Consider the following 20,641-nt stretch of genomic DNA (forward strand, 5'->3'; position numbering starts at 1 on the left):
TGTGTGTGTGTTTGTTTGCATGTATGTATGTGTGTGTATGTGTGTGTATGTGTGTATGTGTGTGTGTGTGTGTGTGTGTGTGTGTGTGTGTTTGTGTTTGTGTGTGTGAATGTGTGTGTGTGTGTGTGTGTGTGTGTGTGTGTGTGTGTGTGTGTGTGTGTGTGTGTGTGTGTGTTTGTGTATGTGTGTGTATATGTGTGTGTGTTTGTTTGTATGTATGTGTGTGTATGTGTGTGGTTATGTATATCTGTGTGTGTGTGTGTGTGTGTGTGTGTGTGTGTGTGTGTGTGTGTGTGTGTGTGTTTGTGTATGTGTGTGTATATGTGTGTGTGTTTGTTTGCATGTATGTATGTGTGTGTATGTGTGTGGTTATGTATATCTGTGTGTGTGTGTCTCATCAGTGAATGTGTGTGGTGTGAGACTGTGAGGAAGCGGTCTGGATCCGTTGCCTCAGCTGCAGCAGGCCGCCTCCTCTCAGGCGAGGGGAAGGCAGCAGAGCACACATCTGCACCAGAGCAGGTCATGGTTGACTGAAGCTCCCGCAGCTACCCAGCTCTCTCACTGGCTTTCTCTATCTCCGTCTCTTTTCCATCCCTCCTCTTGCCCTAACTCTATCTCTCTCTTCTCTTTCTCCCCTCTCTCTCTGTCTCTCCAGTTCTCTTTTCTGTCCGTCCCACACTTCTCTCTCTCTCTCTCTCTGTCTGTCTTTCTCATATAAACAAACAGACAAACACACATACAGGCAGATACTAGAGGGGTGGTGTGTCTGCTCTGATTGCTAACTGTTAACTATTCAAATTTTCAGACATTCTTGATGCCTGCTGTGCATAATTTCCTCTCTAAAAAGTCGCTGTTCTCTATGAAGCAGCTATGCAGTTGCTGTCTTATTTAAGAGGCTTGTAGTTACAGTAACTCGGCTGATAACAGGAGTTGATGGATGCTCAGATGTTAGATGTGCAAATGTCTCATGCACATTTGTGTCCATGGCACAGTCATACGTGCACACAGATGAGCAATTGTACGTACATGCAGACATGTGTGTGTGTGTATACATATGGTCTTGATGTCTAACTGCACAAATATCTACAATAGTGTTTGTGTTTGTGTGTGTGTGCGTGCGTGCGTCTGTGTGCATGCATGCATGTAAATGTGTGTGTGTCTGTCATGCATGTACATTATGTTTCTGCATGTGTGTTCTCTGAGTGTGCACATGGGTGCGTGTGGGTGTGTGTGTGTGTGTGTGTGTGTGTGTCTGTCATGCATGTACATTATGTTTCTGAATGTGTGTTCTCTGAGTGTGCACATGGGTGCGTGTGGGTGAGCATTGGCTGCCTCAGACAGAGCTGACTCACTGCAGATGGAGGGCATGTGCCTGTAGTTCAGGATGTGTGTGAAATATCACACTGCATCCCACAGTGACATCTCTCAGATGTCACAATCGGAGGATGGTCATATCTCTCTGTCACTATTAGACTATTAGGCGCGAGATCAACTGCAGCTGTCGGATGCCTGTTAAGCTTCGAAATGGTCAATTGCTGTACACTGGCTATCTAATGTACTGTGACTGATGTGCGGTATTCATGCTACTTGTTCAGTGAGAGCAGCTCAGGGTGCTTTCATGTGAGGGGTTAAATGATTTAGTTCATTCATAATGTTCAAAGTGCATATATGGTCATTTAATATTTCATATTTTATTTATTGACAAATTATAATGAATGGCATTTCCCGTATTGCTTGTTTAGTCTCAGCATATGGAGAGAGAGAGAGAGAGAGAGAGAGAGAGAGAGAGAAAGAAAGACAGAGAGAGAGAGAGAGAGAAGGGGGGAGGGAGAGAGAGAGAGAGAGAGAGAGAGAGAGAGAGAGAGAAAAGAGCGTGTGTGTGGGTGCATATGCGTGAATGTGTGTGTATGTTTGGAGGGCTCTTACATCTATTAAGCGCACAGAAATAAAAGACCCTTTGGACAAATTGGATATGAACAGTAGTTTCCATGACAACAGGTTGTCCTGAGTGAGAGGTTTAGTTGAAATACATGTAAGGGTGTCCTGTTCAAAGGTTCTCCCTGGAGAAGCTATACGCAGCATTCATGTGTTGCATTCCTTGTTTTGTAGGGAAATGGATGAAAACACCAAACACAATACTCGGTGTATGTGAGAGACACGTTCTTTTTTTCTGAAAAGAAGTTATGGTCATTCTTTCAGCTTCTTCTAAAAGCTGAACTTCACAAAATCTCATATTGGACAAAAAACATTTGACCTAGAATTAATTACGTCAATTTCTTGAAACTTTGAACTTTCGCACTTAACATTGAACAGCAGCCAGTATTTTTAAAGTTCAGATGTTGCAATTAGCATTTCCTTTTCAAACCTAAAGTGTTTGAGTATTTAATGAAGCCCCTGTTCGACTGTTCTGGCTTTAAGAGTGGATCTGAGTGTGAATGTTGCATGAGCAGCATTCTAAATTGGTGCAGGCCAGATGTCAAGTCCTATCAATCAATGACAGTCTGAACATGGCTATGAGATTGAATGGTAATTCACACAGTTGAAGGCGAGAACAGACAGTGATATGGTCAGTTTAATTGTAATTCAGATGTGATTACTTGAAGACCTGATGAAAACAGTCAATCGTAGGCAAATTTTCATCAGACTGGGAGCTCACTTCTCACAACCTCTTCACAGACCGTTCCAGATGCCTCACAAAGAGGGCCTCATTAATCATTGAAAATGGCCTCTTTTTGTGATGAGTGCAATTGATGTGGCCGCCCAACTGGTGCTGTTGCATTGAAAGTGCGGACTGAACGGGGAGAGAGTTGACACGTTTCTTAGAAAGGAGCTGAGGCGCACTCACTAAGACCTTGCGGGGGGCTGAGTCTGTCAGATAATAAATACCTTAATACCGTGTCCTGGTGTACCTTGTTAAATAACATAGTGTTTATTCACAGATGTTTAGAATGTATTTACAGAGCGACCAACAGGGCAAAAGCAAAAACATATACGTCGATCAATAAAGTGAGTTCCCAGCAGACCTGATCAGAACCATGCCCCACTCTTTTCCATTTAAAGATGAGCATATGTATGCAATTTGTACTTCAAGCAGGTTTTTATTCGCAGCAGGTAAGAGTAAAATGTGTTAAACTACAGAGAAGGTAGTCCTAATGATCTCACTATAAAACCTGACATTTTGAAAATATAAGCATGTATATCCTCAAGCCCAGAACATTAGGGTTTGATATTTGACAAGCTTAGAGCTCAGTACAGTATGTTGGTGTTGCTAGATTGGCAGTGGAGGTGTCCATATTTGGCTAAGTAAATATTATATGACTAGTCTGCTACTATGTGTAGAACCACACTTAGATCAGTCAAAGAAGTAAAATAATGTATCTATGATCTAGATCTATGAAATTTATGAAATATGTCTGCTAATGTTAAAAACAACTCTAAAATAACAACAACAAATGAGCGAAACTGAATAAAAAAGTTAAAATGAATGACAACAATGGGCTGACACATAATAGCAAATCTTTTTTTCCACAGTCAAGCAGGATTAATTGTGCTGTGGCAGGCCATATTGCTTGAGCCTTGGTATGAGACCCATTTAATGTTTTTGTTCCAGCGAACAGAACAGATGAATCTACGTGATGGATGTCGGGGTGGGGTAGGTATAAAGGCTTACGCAGAAATGGGGGTGGGGTAAGAAGGGCGGGGGGGGGGGGGGAGGAGAGATTAAAACCACTGCCTCCAATAAACAAAGTGCATGTGTGTGAAACATGGAGATTGCTGTGGGAGACAACAGACAACAGGGATCATGTCCATCTGCGGGGCTCCCAGATTACTGCTCCGTAAGCCAGCGGCCACATGTCAATCATCCTGTCTGTGGCGGGGCACTGTCAGAGAGCTCACAGACTAGACGCTTGAGATCCACACAGACAGACAGACGCATAACACACACATACGCACACAGTCACACAGCGCGATGATTCAGTGTTTATCCTGAGGTGTTTCCCATCTGTGGTTGGTGAAAGTTTTGGGGATTTCTAAATGGCTGACATTTGCAACTGTTTTGCCACAAGTGCCCAATGCCATTTCAGTGCTTTGACAGAGAACGCCCACCTTAAGGGACAAAGGGACATCAACACTTCCATCTGGCACATTGTGGTAAACACAAAGTTACTTTTAAATCCTGTGTGTCACAATAACAACTAAACTGTTACTTTGAACTTTATTGGCTATAGAGCAGCAAGTGCTGCACTTTAGACTAGTGTATCAGAGGGGTGAATTTGAAGTCACCAAGGGGTCAAGCTTAATCCTACCACTAACAATGAGTACATGATGGAGACACATTTACCATCAAGAGCACGGGTTCGTGTTTATCCTGAGTCTATTGTATTTCACCACCCAGTTTGCTTGGAGGATTCATTTTCTACGCACAGCCTGTACAGACATATCACCACTTTCCTTTGTGTGGGCAGTTATGTAAGTTATTGGGAAAATGTGTTATCAATATGTCTCGAGTTCAGAGGCTCTTATCATGATAGAAACTGCTCAATATTATGTGTGTATAAAAAGAGACATTACAATCAATGTCCCTGTGTGGCATTACAATATACGGGATGTTTTACAATTTAGCACAGAAATCGATTTGGCACGTAGCTTTTCACAGACAACACAGGAAAAGGCAAACTTTCGTGGACAGTAACCCGGGCCACCAATAAAGCTTCTGATCCCCTCTGATTTAAGACTATCAACCGTCATCCCCACCCTGGGCAACCCTCATTTCTGATTAGAATAACAGCAGTGAAGGAGTGAACAACTGGTGTGTCCGTTGCCCATTATTTTGCTTTGAATCTAATCCCCTTCCCTCCCCCTCCACCCCCCACATTCATCCTTCTCCAAACGTATCGCCCGTCCACATTATCCTCTGTGCATTTTAATTTTTTTCAGTCATGGTAGACCCATCTCCCCCCGCCCACTCTCCTCATTTTTGCTTCAAACCAGAGAGACGGAGCTGAGAAATACTTAATCTCCCAACGCGATTGGCTACTGGGGACAGGGTTCCATCCACCTTGAATGAGAGAGAGGGGTAACTAGGCAACTTCAGCGCTAGAGCGCTGCGAGACTTGCGTGAGAGAGAAGGTCCTGGATGCAGTTAGATATGTAGGTCTGGATTAAAAAGAAACAGTTGGTCTGTGGAACGTAGCAATGCAAAGGATATGGATTTACTAGAAGATTTTTACGGAGAGACCAAACATGGATTTACGCATACTATTTTGGACTGTACGGTCTGCATCGTTCACCATTACGAAAAAGGTGAGCCGAGCCATATCTTACAGGTGTGGAGGCATATTTGTGTAGTTTAGTGAATGAAACCTTTCATTGTGTTTTACTCTTCAGTCATTTAATTGATGTGTCGGATTTCGGGTAATCGTATAATTTTAGTTTGGTCTTAATTATGTAATGATGTGTTGTTAATGAGGACATTGCAGTTGCGGTTAAATATTGCGGTTGGAATTGCCTTTAACGGAGTAAATTGGCAATATATTAGGTTACTTCATATCCTGAATTCAAATACAGTCCAGGCGTCTGTGTTTTTATTGACTATATATTTTAGTTTCCCAATCAAAACCGGAACACGTCTTATCCGGCTAAATGTAAAGGGCTATTTGAAATAGGAAGAAGTTTAATTGCCATTGTAGTTTTGGTGGGTCATTCAGGCTACACGCTATAAGAGAAATGAAAGGAAACGCCAAAGGAAATGTATCTATTACTTAAATCTACTCTGATGCACAGGACTGGGCTGAGGATATGACACGCGTCTTACCGGCGCTCTGTCGTGATCACTGCGGGATTGAGTCAGAGTTAGCATCAGAAACGTATCTACGAATGTATTCGACTCTAACCGTTCTGTTTAGTAACGTTAGATTAATTTTGTTCACCCAAATGGTTGTACGAATGATTGCTTTATTCCATACATATTGTAAGCAGGGGTTGTTGGAATTCTCAACTCTTTATATATATATAAATGTATATATATATATATATGTGTGTGTGTGTGTGTGTGTGAGAGAGAGAGAGAGAGAGAGAGAGAGAGAGAGTGTGTGTGTGTGTGTGTGTGTGTGTGTGTGTATGTATATTCAGTTGACGGAGGCAGATGCAGTTAAAGAATGCATCTAGAATTCACCCGACCTCTTTTGGAATTTAAATATGATGGTCTGTATGGGGCTTCATGTAATTGGTGTCATGACACGATTTAATTACAGCAAGACTAGACAGCCTATCTGATGTATATGGCAAGCTTTCTTTGATTAGTCGGATCATTCTGCCTCTATGGTAGGCTATTTGTTGTTATTTAGCGGTAATTTGTGTGTATGTCCGAAACAGACGTATTTAACTCGCCTGACCAATTATGAAAACATATTTTGGACATGGACAGCAATGATGTTACCCACAGCTAACTGATTAGAATGAAAACTGCATGCAATGAACAGTGAGATTTTATGCAACAGGTAGGCCAGAATATTTTCTTCATGAAATAATATACCATCCATGTGTATGTGCAATGCACCATGTTTTTTGTAAATATAATGTTCCTAAAGCTTTCTGACTCACCCAACAGCCAACATCTCAGACCGAATGTCACACTGAGTGCAAAACCACGTTAGTTCACATTAATCAGACCAACAATGCCTGTGCTTGCAGCTGTATCTGAGTTGTGCCACTGTGGATGATACTGTAATATTCACTCTGTTTGATGATTTCAAATGTAAAAACATTTGAAAGAAAATAATGATTTTCTAACTGTTATACAAATTTCTGTTAGGTGTTTTAATATCCCACAAGTGCTGTGCAATAGTAATATCTTGTGACATATCTCTATGACACATTCGTCTGATCTTTGTCAAATGGGCCTGTTACTGGTGGCTCCGACATCTTATGTAACTCTGAATGTGACGAGGGTCGGTGGTTTTCAGAACACTGTATCACTGAACTCGAAGCTAACCCCCTTTTCACACCAATACGTGTCATGCATAGCAAATAGTCTTGGTCTCTATCCAAAACTGGTTGGGCTAAGGTTGGTAAATTGCACAAGATACTGCAATTGTGTTTCATATCCGAGGAAGAGTTTCACGTGTATGTTTTACCCTAAACTTACTGCAAATTTCTCTTGGTGCTTGGGTAGTCTGATGACCCTTATTGAAGCTTTCACCCCCCCCCCTCCGACACCTGCACCCCTTTGTGAGCTTGACTGTATTACTCAGTTCTGAGAGTGCACATCTAGGCTACAGTGAATGCTAGCTCTGAGGAACCATTTTATGGGTCTTGTCTGCTGCATGCTGATGCACCACTCAAAACCTGAATCAATTCACAGGTAAGCAGAGCAGAATCAGAAACAAAAAGACATCACAGATGCTATCATGGTAAACCAGCCCAACTATTTGACTCTGTAGGCAGGTATCACGTCCTCAGTCTTGGTTACTGTATCATGTAAAGGTTGAATAAAACTGAGTAAAGACTGAAAAAATACTGCTTCAAGACACAGTTTTACTCCGTTACTACAAAGCCAAAGTTGGTCATGGTTTGGTGAAAATATATAAACATTTAGAAGAATCACAAGCTGTCTCTATATATTCCCCACTGATTTCTTGTCAACTGAAAAACATCACCTAGTGGCCATATTGATTGACATTCCTCCACCTTGTGTTAAAAACAAGAGGTACACACTGGTGCAGAGTCAATATGAAAAAAGGGTTGAAAGAAATTGCACACTGAGACGTTGGCTGCATAGCTCTTGAGATATTATTAGCTGGAACACCAAAGTAGGCTCGTTCCACCCATGTTTGAGGGTTTGGCCATCTCTGTCATATACTGTATATCACAAGTTAGCACAATGCATCCAAACTGCTGAATGATTAAGGTTCTGTTGGCTTGGATAGATGGAGCCATATGAATGCCCCCCAGTCCACAGGAATCTGCTCTAGAATGAGAGGTGGCAATCCTTTCACTTTCTTGAACCATATATCAAGGAATAAAGCATAGATTGCATATCAGATTTATCCCAACTCAGTACTCTTGTAGCATATGACTTAAAGCAAAAGGGCAAGTATTTATGCCAAGCTAAGTATATAACAATCAATATTGCAAACAAATCAAATACCTCTCCAAGTTTCAAGGGCATTCATTTCATATGTGTATTACATGACAGTCAAAGGTAATCTTAATTTTTCTACTTAATAAAAAACATTTGTATTACTGTGCAACATGTATTTGGCCAAAAGCCAATTTACATCCTCTAAAAGCCACTCAAATTGAAATTAAATTTCAATTCAAAGTTCAAAAGTCAGTGAGCCTTTGGGGACAAATGCGACGCAAATGCACTTTAGCCTGTAGCTGCGAAGCAAGCCCAGATAAAGGTTAGCCGCTAAAATTATTCATTGCATTGTCGGTTGACTTTTTGCACTTGCCTAAGTGTGCACATTCATCAAACCCCTCGAGGCCCTCTGGTCCCGTGAGGATTTCTATCCCATAAACCTCAGAGATGTCACAATGCTGGGGGCCCCTGTGGGTGTGGAGTCTGAGCAATGGAACAAACGTGAAGCTATATGTAAAGATTGGGGCTCATCTTTACAACAATGACTGTTTCAATTATTGCATTTTCAGTCAGATGTTCTAAATCCATTACATGATAACAGAGTTCAGAAATAGGCCACTGCTATTTTGTATTATATCATCTAGCCATAATATGTACCCCTATCTACGCTCCCCCCAGTATAATTAGAATTTTCTTTGATTTCATTAGGCTATTAAGCTTGGCTCACCACTAAAAGAGCACAATATGCTGTCAAGAGCTAGTGAAAGCCAATACTCAAAGCATGGGTCCATAAATAATTGAAAATGTATGTTGGAAATAAATCATTGATCACAAATTCAAAGTATATAAATCTTAAGCAGAAATTCTAATGGTATAAGCATTGAGAACATGTCAAGTGTGATTTGCTATTGTAGCAGGGTTATGATGTGGAGTCCATGTTGTTTCCATTACGATATGGACAGTGCTAACGTTAAGATTAACTTAATAACTCTCCTCAAAAATAATCAAGAAATCATCTCATTGTCAGTTTCACCCCACATCTATCTTACACCCATGCTGAGAAAACTGTAGAGGTGTTTGCAAAGCAGACAGAAAAACTGGATTAAGCGCTCTTAGTGGCACGATTAGCTTCCAACGGACTGTGACATTTATCAGTGCGGCCCACGGTGAAGAGAGCACCCGGAGCTGGCAACCGTTTCTCACCTCTCCCTCTGTCACTCCACGCGTCCAACAGCGCTCAACCAACCTGGGAGGTCTACAAACTCTCATCTCATCCACTGATATCAGCATCCAGTATGGTGGGCAGCATGGCAGTTTGGTTTTGTGGTGGCTTCATTTTAATCAGACAGTTTTGTTTCCAACAAAACCTCAAACACTGGCTTAAAGATATGGCATAATTCAATACTAAACACCTCCATAAAAGTATATTTATTTATCCTTTTTTTTTTACTTTAATTGAAATGTTATAAACAAAGTTAACACAAAAAGACACTTTCTAGTGCTATTCAATGGGTTCCAGGATTGGGTGGTTGTTCCAAATGGTTTTCCTTTAGGAAAGTGTGTTACCATTCCCTCTACCTGTGCTATGAGGCTAGCTGAATATTAAATGTCAGTTCTGTACAATGTTTTTCTGTACAAAATTATGCCTTCGATGAATACGGGAGCTCTGTTTGGGTTTGGTGTTAGTGGGAAAAAGACAGAAGAGAGAGAAAGACAGAGACTTTAGTGAACTCGCTGCGTGGAATCTGGTCTGCTTTAGGGCTTCTCCTTTGGATCTTACCCAATCCTCGCAAACAAAATGTGGTTAAGTGGTCTGTTTCGACACACTATTTCAGCAGTGCGAATAAACAGAATGAAAACAAAAGCAGATCCCATCAGCGGTGAACTGAAGGCACCCCAGGGGAGCTGGGTGACAACACAGCCACAGAGAGAGAGAGAGAGAGAGAGAGACTGAGCAGACTTGGCCTCATTAGCACAGTGCTGTTCTCTGACCTTGGCCCAGTGTCCCTATGACTGCAAGAGCCTGGCATTCACACTCAGTGGGAGAGTTGCCATTAATCAAATAATTAGATGCAATACATAAGTGCCACATATGATCATTTCACACAGCGCTTATGTAAGGACGCGTATTATTTTTAGCCGTCTTGGTTTTTTTCATAGCTGCGGTATGCTAAGGAGGTTATTGCGTTGGTACTGTGGGATCAATAGTCAATGGGTTTTGTGTGCTCTGTATGCGGAATCATTTTTTGACATCTTTCAGAATGCAGAGATTTTCTCAGGGGTCTCTGCAGACATGGCAGAATTCCCTTTTTCTCTCTCCCTCTGTTGAAGGCTTCACCGCCAATGTTGCAAATATCTGAAGCGAAGCAATGGTGCTTGTCTTCTCATTTCACTTACCAGCTGCAGCAACTGAACCTGAAGCAATGAGGCCTTGTTTCTCTGCAGGAGAAAGTCAGTGTATGCAAATATGGTTTACCCTAAGTTGTGTGGTGTGACGGAAAATGCTCAGGCCACATTGGGTGACCACACTAGCTACTATTATTCTGTGTGGTTTAATAGTTGGTTTGTAGTCATAGCAGTAGCATCCTTATCTTTCAAGACATTAAAACCAAAATATGTTTCATATGCTCTTATTTTAAGATGCTGCCATTGATGAAAATCCAGGCACATCCACAACAATGCAACCCACATTTGATGACAGGACAGATTTCAGGGCTGCTATGTATTTTATGTCCCTACTTCTTGTGGTATGAACTGTAACAAGTATTGCATTTTGACCCTATCCTTTTGCTTATATCATGCTTGATTTCAAATTCCACCTGCACCTCAACAGCTAGCCCACACATCCTGATAAACTTAGGAATGTAGGCAGCTCAATGTCTACATATCTGAGCAAGTCGTCAGCATCTAATTATCCCACCTTACCAGTAATTACACAGAACTCACTTCAACCCAGATATGAACTAGGCAATAGCCAGGTGTCATGTGTGAAATTTATAGACCATCCCTCTGATGTTTTTCAGCATATTTGATCATTTTCTTTTTTTCCTCTATTTAAGACAACATTGCCGAGAAATAAACAGATGCAAGGTTACTGCCATCTATGTTATTGACCTTGTGATTGATAAATGTTCGGTGGGTGTCAGTTTGGGAGCGCCACAGTCACCTTGACGTATTCAGAATAATCGAATGAATTCATACACCAAAATGTAAATGAATAAACAAACGAAAATGAATGTGTTAGCCTCCATTATTTGGCAGACTTGTTATGCTTCCACTCACAGCGTGTCATAATTCTTTGTATCTTGATTGGTAGCCTGCGGTGCAGGGAAAATGCGTCCAACTAGTTCAGATGCAAATGGTGGTTGCTATGCACTCACCTTGTTCATTTTTCAAAGCACACATCTCCCCGTGAGTCAGTGCGTAAAACACAGAGCACCAGGTAGAGAAGACCAGCTGTGACACCAGGCAAAGCAGTGACGGTATTTTAGGACGATGCAGCGGCTCGTGTTTTGACAGTGCTGTCCCTTCTAGAAGCTCCAGGTGTATTGGTAACAAAGACAAGCAGTGTGTTTGTGTAACACTGAGCGTTCCCTACAAATGTCCTACCCTCAGGGCACAGTCGAGTCTGCTGCCATGGCACCAGAAGCCAGCGCACCGCTCTCTTCTCTCACACGAACCACAGCTCTTTCATTTACTTTCATTTACTTTTCTAATGTTCAAACTTTTTTCCCCACACGAGGAGTGAATGTGTCAGTGTTTTGTTTTTCTTTTAAACTCAGTATGCTTTGAGTTGGTTATAGTATCTACGTGGAGGTGTAATCCGACTTAAACTGGTTCATATTTCATAAACGAGTGCGTCTGGAATGTTTGTAAATAACGCATCAGCCTAATTGAAAATTGAAGAGCTCTTCTGAGATTTACTGCCTGAAGGAATTCCCTCATGCGTACCCTCCAGTTGTAACAGCCATAGCTCTTGAAAAGACTTCAGAGATTGATTCTTTTTACCAGTATACAAATAGCATTCCTTATTTATACACTGTAGGTTGCAGGTCTGGTGTGTTACAAATACGTAAGGGCATATTGGGTGGGGGAAACTGGCTTCACATCAAACTAAATCATCTTTGTGCATAAGATTCAAAATGCTTTATCCTTTCTTCCCATTTTTGACGGTGGATTTTCTTTGACAGAACATACAGTCTACCTACAGTAATCTCCCTTGGGTCCCTTGTTATAAAGTAGGCCACTGACTACCATCAATGTGTAGTGTTCTAACTGTGCTCTAATTCCGCCATCAATCTCCCTGGTGTGAGAAGAAAAGGGTCTGTCATATTTGATCTGGTTTTCTCTGACTGTGTGCATTCGTTCTCTAATTTGACAGTACTGAAATGCTTGTAGACTGATCTATGTGCTTAACATTTGTACTTAGCAAAAAAAAAAAAAAGAACATTGAATATACACAATGAATATTTCATGTTTTTTTCTGATTCTGCATTAGATGACTTTTTCACAGGGGAGGGAGGTGTGTGTTTGTTAAAGACGACAGCCTGGATACTCTCTCTTTCTCTCTGTCACTGTCTCTCTTTCCTTCTCTCTCTCTCTCTCTCATGGATTCCATATGTGTTTTAATGAGTAAATAGCTAATCATTCTTACGCGTTACCTTGCGGTCCTGCCAGACTGATAGCGGTGGCTCAGGAGTGAACGAAACGCGGGGCGAGATGCTCGTTAACTCTGACCCAGATCAGAGGAGACATTGTGAGCTGTTGAAACAGAGAGCAGATTGAGAGCCACAACTGACCTAGTTAGCGTCGGTTTGAGGAGCAGTCACACATCACATCGAATCACTCTTCCGACTAACACAATGAGGCGTGCTTTGCTCCATGCTAATGAAAATTACATTACAGTGATGTAGTCTGTGGTCGGGAGACATCTCATTCTGCCTCTGAATCGGAGGTGTGCAGTTGGAAATTACTCACTACCTAACGGGTTCCGACTACACTGGCACGGACTTGTTGTTTGACGTGAGGCGTTCTTCATATGTTAAGTGATGTCAAACCATGACGTGGAGCAAAACCTTTCTCTCCGATTTAACTATCGTATCAAAAGGAAACGTCTGACTGTTTTTGTTTGTCATATCTGAGACGCAAAGTACATTGTTCACTGTGCCGCGCATCCAAAGCCCATGCTGCTGAGTGTTAATGAAGTCCTTCCTGTATAAACACTACAGGCTATGCCAAAGTTTGTGCCAGCCTGGCAGCTTTGTCCTATCTCTCTGGTAGCAGTGCCCAGTTCATGAGCATGAAGCTTAGCGGGTTTTGCCATTTACATTTTGTGTTGCCAGGATTTTTCTATGAACCCATCCTTGACGAATGATTGTTCTATACAGCAAAATACAGAGGTAGACCATGAACGGAATCAAAACAATATCAACACCATCCTTTAACAGTGACCTACTGTAGTAATGTGTGTGTTAAGTTTATCTGTAAGGGGTATTGATTTTGATATTGTATTAAATAAAATGTTGACTGGAAAATGGAATAACATCTTTCTTTATATATTTCCCCTGTAGTTTCTCAGAAAAGACACAAAGATGCAGTGTCCCCACAAGTAACCGGGAATAGGACATTGGCTCTACAGCACAAGGAATGAATTAGATCTGAGAGAGAGGGGGAGTACCCAGCCTGCCGTGAACAACACAGAGTGGACCTGTTCTAGAAGAGTATTACCGTACCTTGACATGGGCATGTAACAAAGGACAACTAACTGCCCAACAGTGGAAGTTGAAAAACACCATACCGGTGCACTTAAATGTGAGGAGAAATATTCTTGTGACAAACTGCTGGAGATTGAGACACAAGTGGTGTTTGGAGGATACTATGTTGGAGCTGCACTAGAGGAGTACTCCATGCTGGACCCGCTACTGAAAGCTCGAAGGACTCAGGAGGATGTCAACAGAGGCAGAAGTTCAACCAGGTGGCAAACCCAGTGTGAGAAAGGAGACACGGAGGAGAGGTACTGTACATAGTTAAAAGATAGACACACACAGACACACACACATACAAACTTATGAATGTATAACTAATGAATGTTACTGAATATAACTAGTGAATGTGTTTCACATACACAATCTCTTTATCTCTCTCATTCCCACATGCACACACTCGCACAAAATGGCAAACACACAAACAAGATTGAACAAGAGGCCCTCAAACTCCTTAGTGTTCCAGTCAACTGCATTACTCAAGAGGTTGCAGGTCCTCTTTTGCTGTGACATATTTGGTACACATTCATCGGTGTCAGTGTTGTTTCTCTGAAGCCCCCCCCTGGAAAAGGTCTGTGGGTGTCTTTTTCTATCTGTAGGAAGCTTTGCCAATCCGGTGTATCTAACTGGGAGAGACTGATTCTGCCGTAATAGGATTTCAACAGCACGCTACTTAATAACTGTCAGAATGAGGCCAGTTTTGTCAGGGATGGATGCTGAGGGAGAGAGAAGGAAGAAAAAGGGGGAAATGTGAGGCTGGGAGGAGGTGTGGGAGAGAGAGAGAGAGAAAAAGAAAGATAGAGAGAGAAGAGAGCGATTGATGTGGAGAACGGAGGTAGGGGAGGAGGGATGAAGGCTTCCTGAACTGTTTTGTGCTGCAATTACTCATCCAGAGGGGCAAATAATCCTTTGCAGCTTTTGCAGGTTGCAGTGTTTTCTTTCTCTCTCTCTCCCTCTGTCTCTCTCTCTCTGTCTCTCTCTCTCTCACACACACAGACTCTCTCACACACATACACAGACACACACAGACACACACAGACACACAGACACACACACACACACACACTCACACACACAGAGACACACACACACACACACACACTCTGCAGTCAAGCCCTCTGTGGTGTGTTGCTGCATTTCCTCCAAATGCAGCACCTCGGACGCACAAAACCATGGGCAGCGCTGGGATTCCCAGTCGCGTTTTACATTTGTTGCCATTCCAGAGTGCACCCGTGTAGGCTGGCAGCTCAACGCAGCAAACGACTCTCGTTTTCCCCCACTCTCCAGTCGTGATCACGACGAGAACTCTCTTTCAACAGCGTACCGGGGCTGGGCAGACATATTTTTTTCCCTCATCACCCAGGGAACAGTGAGGCATGTCAGACTCAGTAGGTGCTGGAGTGGGGAGAGAACACAATCCGTCTGTCCAGTGCTGTCTGAACGTGTTGAACCTCAGCCCCTGACACCTTCCTCTCACCCTGTAGCAAACAGCATTAGTGATGTAAGGCGTTGGGGGCTGGGGAAGTGTTGCTGTTGCAAGGATAATTTCCAGAGTGAAATGGAATTTAATCGAATTGAATGTGCGCGCGTGTGTGTGTGATTGTGTGAGAAATAGAGAGACACACACACACACAGAGAGAACAAGGAAGATTGAAGAGAGTACACTTGACAAACATCTTCTCTCCTCTTCTCTTTCTCCTTTGCCTCTTTCCCTTGTCCTACACTCTCTCTCCCTCCATCTCATAATGAGTAAGCCCACTTTACGGCACGGTAAATCTGGATTCCAGTCACAGACACAGCTCTCGGGGCCAGGGCCTGTGTGCCCATTTCATTGCTGTCATCTGATTCTTCCAATAAATTGCACAGCTGGAGGGAAGCCCATCGATTCGCGTTAAATGTATGTGTGTGCGTGAGTGTGTGTGTGTGTGTGTGTGTGTGTGCGTGCGTGCGTGCGTGCGTTCGTGCGTGCGTGCGTGCGTGCGTGCGTGCGTGCGTGCGTGCGTGCGTGTGTGTGTGTGTGTAAGGATAGGGAATAGGAGAGCAGACCTGTTACTGCAGCAGGAGATTCAGAGAATAGATGCTACGATCCCTCTCGCTGCAGTAAAGCCCAGACCTCCTTCATCACGTCACAGATACACAGGCTCTTATTGTCTCGTCTGAAATGACAAGCGTGGAGCATTAGGATGTGAACGATGCTGACAGTTGTTGTCTTGATGAGCTCGATGCATTATTTTATGTCGGATTGAGCAGCTCAGCAGGTAGTGTGAGCCGTTTCTTCTTTGGCTTCCCTTGCATTGCCATCAGTGAATGTGCATCTCGATTCTCTTTTGCCGTCTGGTAGCATCTGTTGCATATAGCGTTCCCTCATTAACAAAGTACAAAATGGACATTTCCTTTAAGCTAATAGAGAACCCCACATTTTCTTTTACCTCTTATCTATATCTGTATTGGAATGAGGTGTGTGTTTTTATCTTTATATGGTTAATGCTTATGGATAAGGTATTTAACAGATGCTTTTGTCCAACAACATTATACACAACACATGTATAGATTTCAAATACAAATTTAAATTTAAAATGATCAATCAACAACAACAATGATAATAATAATTCAAAATACAAAAGCTATCACTATATTTATAAAGTATGCCTAAAACAAAATAAAGTATTTTTAGAAAGATGATGTTTAAATGAGTTCTTAAACGCTTTTTAAATGTACCAAGGCGCCCACTAGAACAGACAGCACTAGGTAGGTCATTCTCCCACAGAGGTACCACAAACCAAAAGAGGCTTGACTGCGATCTCTTGCTGCCGAAAGAAGGGGAAGACAACAGATTCTCATCAGGAGAGCAAAGTGGTAATAAGATGGTGTCAACCCGATGGCTGTGCCATTGGTGAGAGAAATGTAATTTGATTCTAGCAGCTCCAGGGAGCCAGTGAAAGGTGACCAGCAGAGGAGTTACAAGTGTCCTTTGACTGATCAAAGACCAAATGTGCTCTCGCATTCTGAATAATCTGCTATAGTCCCTCAACACATGCCGTTAAAATTGAATTGCAATAGTCTAGTTTAGAAATAACCTGGGTCTGCACAAGAAGAAGCTTTGTAGCATATTTTGTGAGATAGGTTTTGATATTCCAAATATTATGGTGTAAACTGACAAGAAGCTACACACTCAGAGAAATGAAGTTGGTCATCAATTATAACACCCAGTTCTAGTTGGGGTCAATGAAGATGAACCAAGCTAAACGTTAATATTTTCTTGGATAGCCGAATTGCCTGGGAATACCAGAAGCTCCGTTTTTAAAAGATTGATCCAGATCCCTCATCCAAACTGAAATATCACTGAGGCATGCAGAAATTCGAGCCAATAGTGTGGACTCATCTGGGGGGGAAGGACAAGTACAGTTGAGTATTATCCACATAACAGTGATGGGAGAACCCATTGTATTTAAGATCTCACCTAAGGAAGGGGTGTAGATAGAGTCTAGATAGACAATAGGAGGCGGTCCAAGTACCGATCCCTAAGGTACACTAGTGGAGAGGTGATGAGATTTTGATACTTGTCCCTGCCAAGACACACTGAATGAATGTCCACTGAGGATGGATTCAAACCAACTGTGGGCTGTCCCCTAAATTCCCAGTTCAGATAGCATAGAGAGGAGGGTGTCCTGGTTCACTGTAATCAAAGGCTGCTGGCAAGTCTAGTAAAATCAGCACTGATGACTGAGCAGAGGCTTTTACTTCTCTCAATGCATTTGCCATACTCTCAAAATGTCCAGATCCACAGCCAATGTGTTTGTTTGTTTATATTCCGCACCAGACATTGGGAATCTGTGGATGTTTTATACTGTTAATGTTTTCCAATACAACGACTGCGTGAGCTTTCAAGCATTTGTCTGTTTGTGTGCCTATGTGTGTGGTGATTTTAAATGCTTCCCGAGAGTTGTGCTAAAACATACACACACACACACACACACACACACACACACACGCAAACACACACACACACACACACACACACACACACACACACACACACACACACGAAAGGAGCAGATGGCTGAAACAGATTTACCCTCTTCATGCCTTTCGATCTCATAAGAAAGTAGCTCTCCAGCTTGAGGCAGTTTAAAAGAGCAATCAGTAATGCCAAATGGGATGGACCACACACCTACATAGCTGCAATTACAGAACACCTCCATTCACAATGGAAAAGGACATCTATTCACACTCCACTGTCTTCTGGAGATACACAGGGAGATAAAGAAAAATGCATGCACATTATTGTATGAAAAGGCTGTCTCGTCAGCATTTACTAAGACTAGCCTACATCCCACATAATTGCTTCCAGTCACTTCTTAGAAAAAAAATATGCCTCAAAATAATTGCTCATAGTCTATGGCAGGTTCAGGGGTCAGTCTTGCCCAATGCTAAACTCGCAAACCAAACTGCCAAATTAGATGTGCCTGGAGGGCTCCTCGATACCACCCATCTGCTGCCATCTGTCCCATCCTTGTGCCCACGTTCAGGGAGGCAGTGGGCATGGTAGATTTGACGTCATTTCAGACAAACTGCCACAGACCCAGTGTTACCACTGCAGACTCTTCAACCATGAAGCCTGCGTATTTGCCAGGGCAGCCATCATTTTTCATACCTGAACCATCAGCATCGTTAGGATAACTGTATGAATGAAGCCCGTTCTGTCCAACTTCACACTGCATGAGTGTTAGTGAGAGCGTAAGCCTCGGAGTTACCTTGCATCTCATTTTTTCTAGATCTGGCCGAGCTTGGGCTAAAAGAAGATTTGCCGTGTATGCCTATGTGCCTGAGCATCGCCCGTGGCACGTCAGTTTCCCAAATGCAGTGCACTCACCGTGATCTGACCCCTGAGCGTGTCAAAGCCCCCGATGCTGGGCTTTAGGGCTTGCCATTTACAAACAGGTTTTTATTTCTGTAGATCTGGAGAGGCAGTTTATTTATTTTTTTCATATTCACTCATCAAGCAGGAGGGAGGTCGTCAAATGCCAAACTATAAAGTGCTTGATTACATGCTGTGCCATGGAATTACATGATGAGTGTTGTTTTAACACATCTGTTATTGTGTCAGAATGTCTTTTTTAATTTTTTAAGGGACTTAAATTGTTCAGATGGGCGAGATACCCGCCTTTGCTGTGTGAGTCAGACCTCACACGGAAATATGTTCCAAACACTTGGACTACAATCAACCACAGCCATTATAGACCTGCCTTATTCTCAAGCTAACACCTTTATATCAGCATTTTTTTAAGCATTTTGGAAATCTGAGAATGCATGTGTTTCTCCATTTTGCCAGCCTCCTTTAAACAAGCTCTCGTTTTGCGTAGAAAAATTTAAAACGTTAGAATTACTTTTCCATCATTCAGCCAGTAGATAAATTCACAGAGCTTATGCTCCTTAATTCTCCTCTGCTTCACTGGTTCATACTGCAGTCCAGCAGCTCCTTTAAATGTGCTACTAAGAGCGGGTTTAAAGCAGTGCTTGTGATACATAGTGGAATCCAAACTGTGTTGGATCTCACATACAGAAATGATTTCCCAATCCAGTATGTCCCCACTGAGGCCAGGCTTTTAATATAGCTCCTCTGGCCTAGTTTTTATTTCCAAACTCAATGCACAATGCAAATTGTGCTCAGAATTATTTTTTTTTTAAACACATGAATTCTCTTTTTTCTCTGCACGTTCTGATCTGTCCTGGATCCCCATGCATACTGTATTTGTTTGCTTTTGTGTGTGTGTGTGTGTGTGTGCGTGCATGTGTGTGTGTTGTGTGTGTATGTGTGTGGGTGGGGGTAGGTGTGTGTGGCAGAGTGACTTGACAGGCGGGGGTGTTACTGTGTGGTCTGACAGAATATAAGTGAGGATAAGCATGAGGTGTAAACAAAAAGTGAGAGGAGCACCCCCACCTCCTGTCTGCACCCCCCCCCCCCCCCACACACACACACACACACACTCTCCTTCACCAGAACCACTCCCACTCCTGTCACCCCCCCCCCCCCCCCCCACACACACACACACACACACCCTCTCCTTCACCAGAACCACTCCCACTCCTGTCACCCACCACCACCCCCCCCCCCCCCCCACTCTCCTTTAGCAGAACCACCCCTGCTCCTATCACCCACCAACCCCCCCCCATCCCACTCTCCTTCACCAGAACCACCCCCCCACTGCACCCACACATCCCCCCATGAACACTGTGGGTGTGCGCTGGGCTGAAATAAATGATTTCCCCTTATATCCAAGTCAGGGTCCCATGGGAACCAGAGACGGTAGCAAGGGGCCCCATGGGTAGCCTCGCTGCAGGGATTTGATCTTGATACCCAAATTGAGGCTGGGTCTTTCATTAGGGATGTCTGAGAGCGTCTATGGTGGGACAGATACTGGATTTGGTTGGTTTTGTTTGAACATAGATACTCATCACTCTTGGATGTATGAATGTTAGTTATTTATCTTTTTCAACATTGTTAGTACTATTCAGTTTGTGTATATGAAATGATGGTTTTGGATCTGGAAAACACTCCCTTGATAAATACACCACTGTACATGACATATGCTGACATATGGAGCGGAAGTCAAAGTAAGTCAGATTCTGGAAGTCAGCGAGCCAATCTCAGCATGGGCCATCTACGGTTCATCAACCCAGATAAGTTAAGTCACCAGCTCTCTCTTCCAACCCCCACTAATCTCTTTCTCTCTGTGTCTCTTTGTCTCATTCTCTGTCACTCTCTCTCTCCCTCCCTCCCTCCCTCTCTCTCTCT

At 42.8% G+C, this 20,641-nt stretch overlaps 1 protein-coding gene across 1 annotated transcript in view; it reads left to right on the forward strand.

The window, feature by feature from the left end:
* Positions 1–5,093: 5,093 nt before the first annotated feature.
* LOC105898377 overlaps positions 5,094–20,641 on the forward strand; it is a 34,751-nt gene continuing 19,203 nt past the window's right edge. The window contains exons 1-2 of the mRNA XM_042703701.1: positions 5,094–5,304; positions 13,654–14,096. Coding sequence (XP_042559635.1) covers positions 14,030–14,096 — 67 coding nt within the window. The 5' untranslated portion in view covers positions 5,094–5,304; positions 13,654–14,029. The remainder of the gene's footprint in view (positions 5,305–13,653; positions 14,097–20,641) is intronic.

This window comes from Clupea harengus, chromosome 25 (assembly GCF_900700415.2).
Source record: "Clupea harengus chromosome 25, Ch_v2.0.2, whole genome shotgun sequence".
NCBI lineage: Eukaryota > Metazoa > Chordata > Actinopteri > Clupeiformes > Clupeidae > Clupea > Clupea harengus.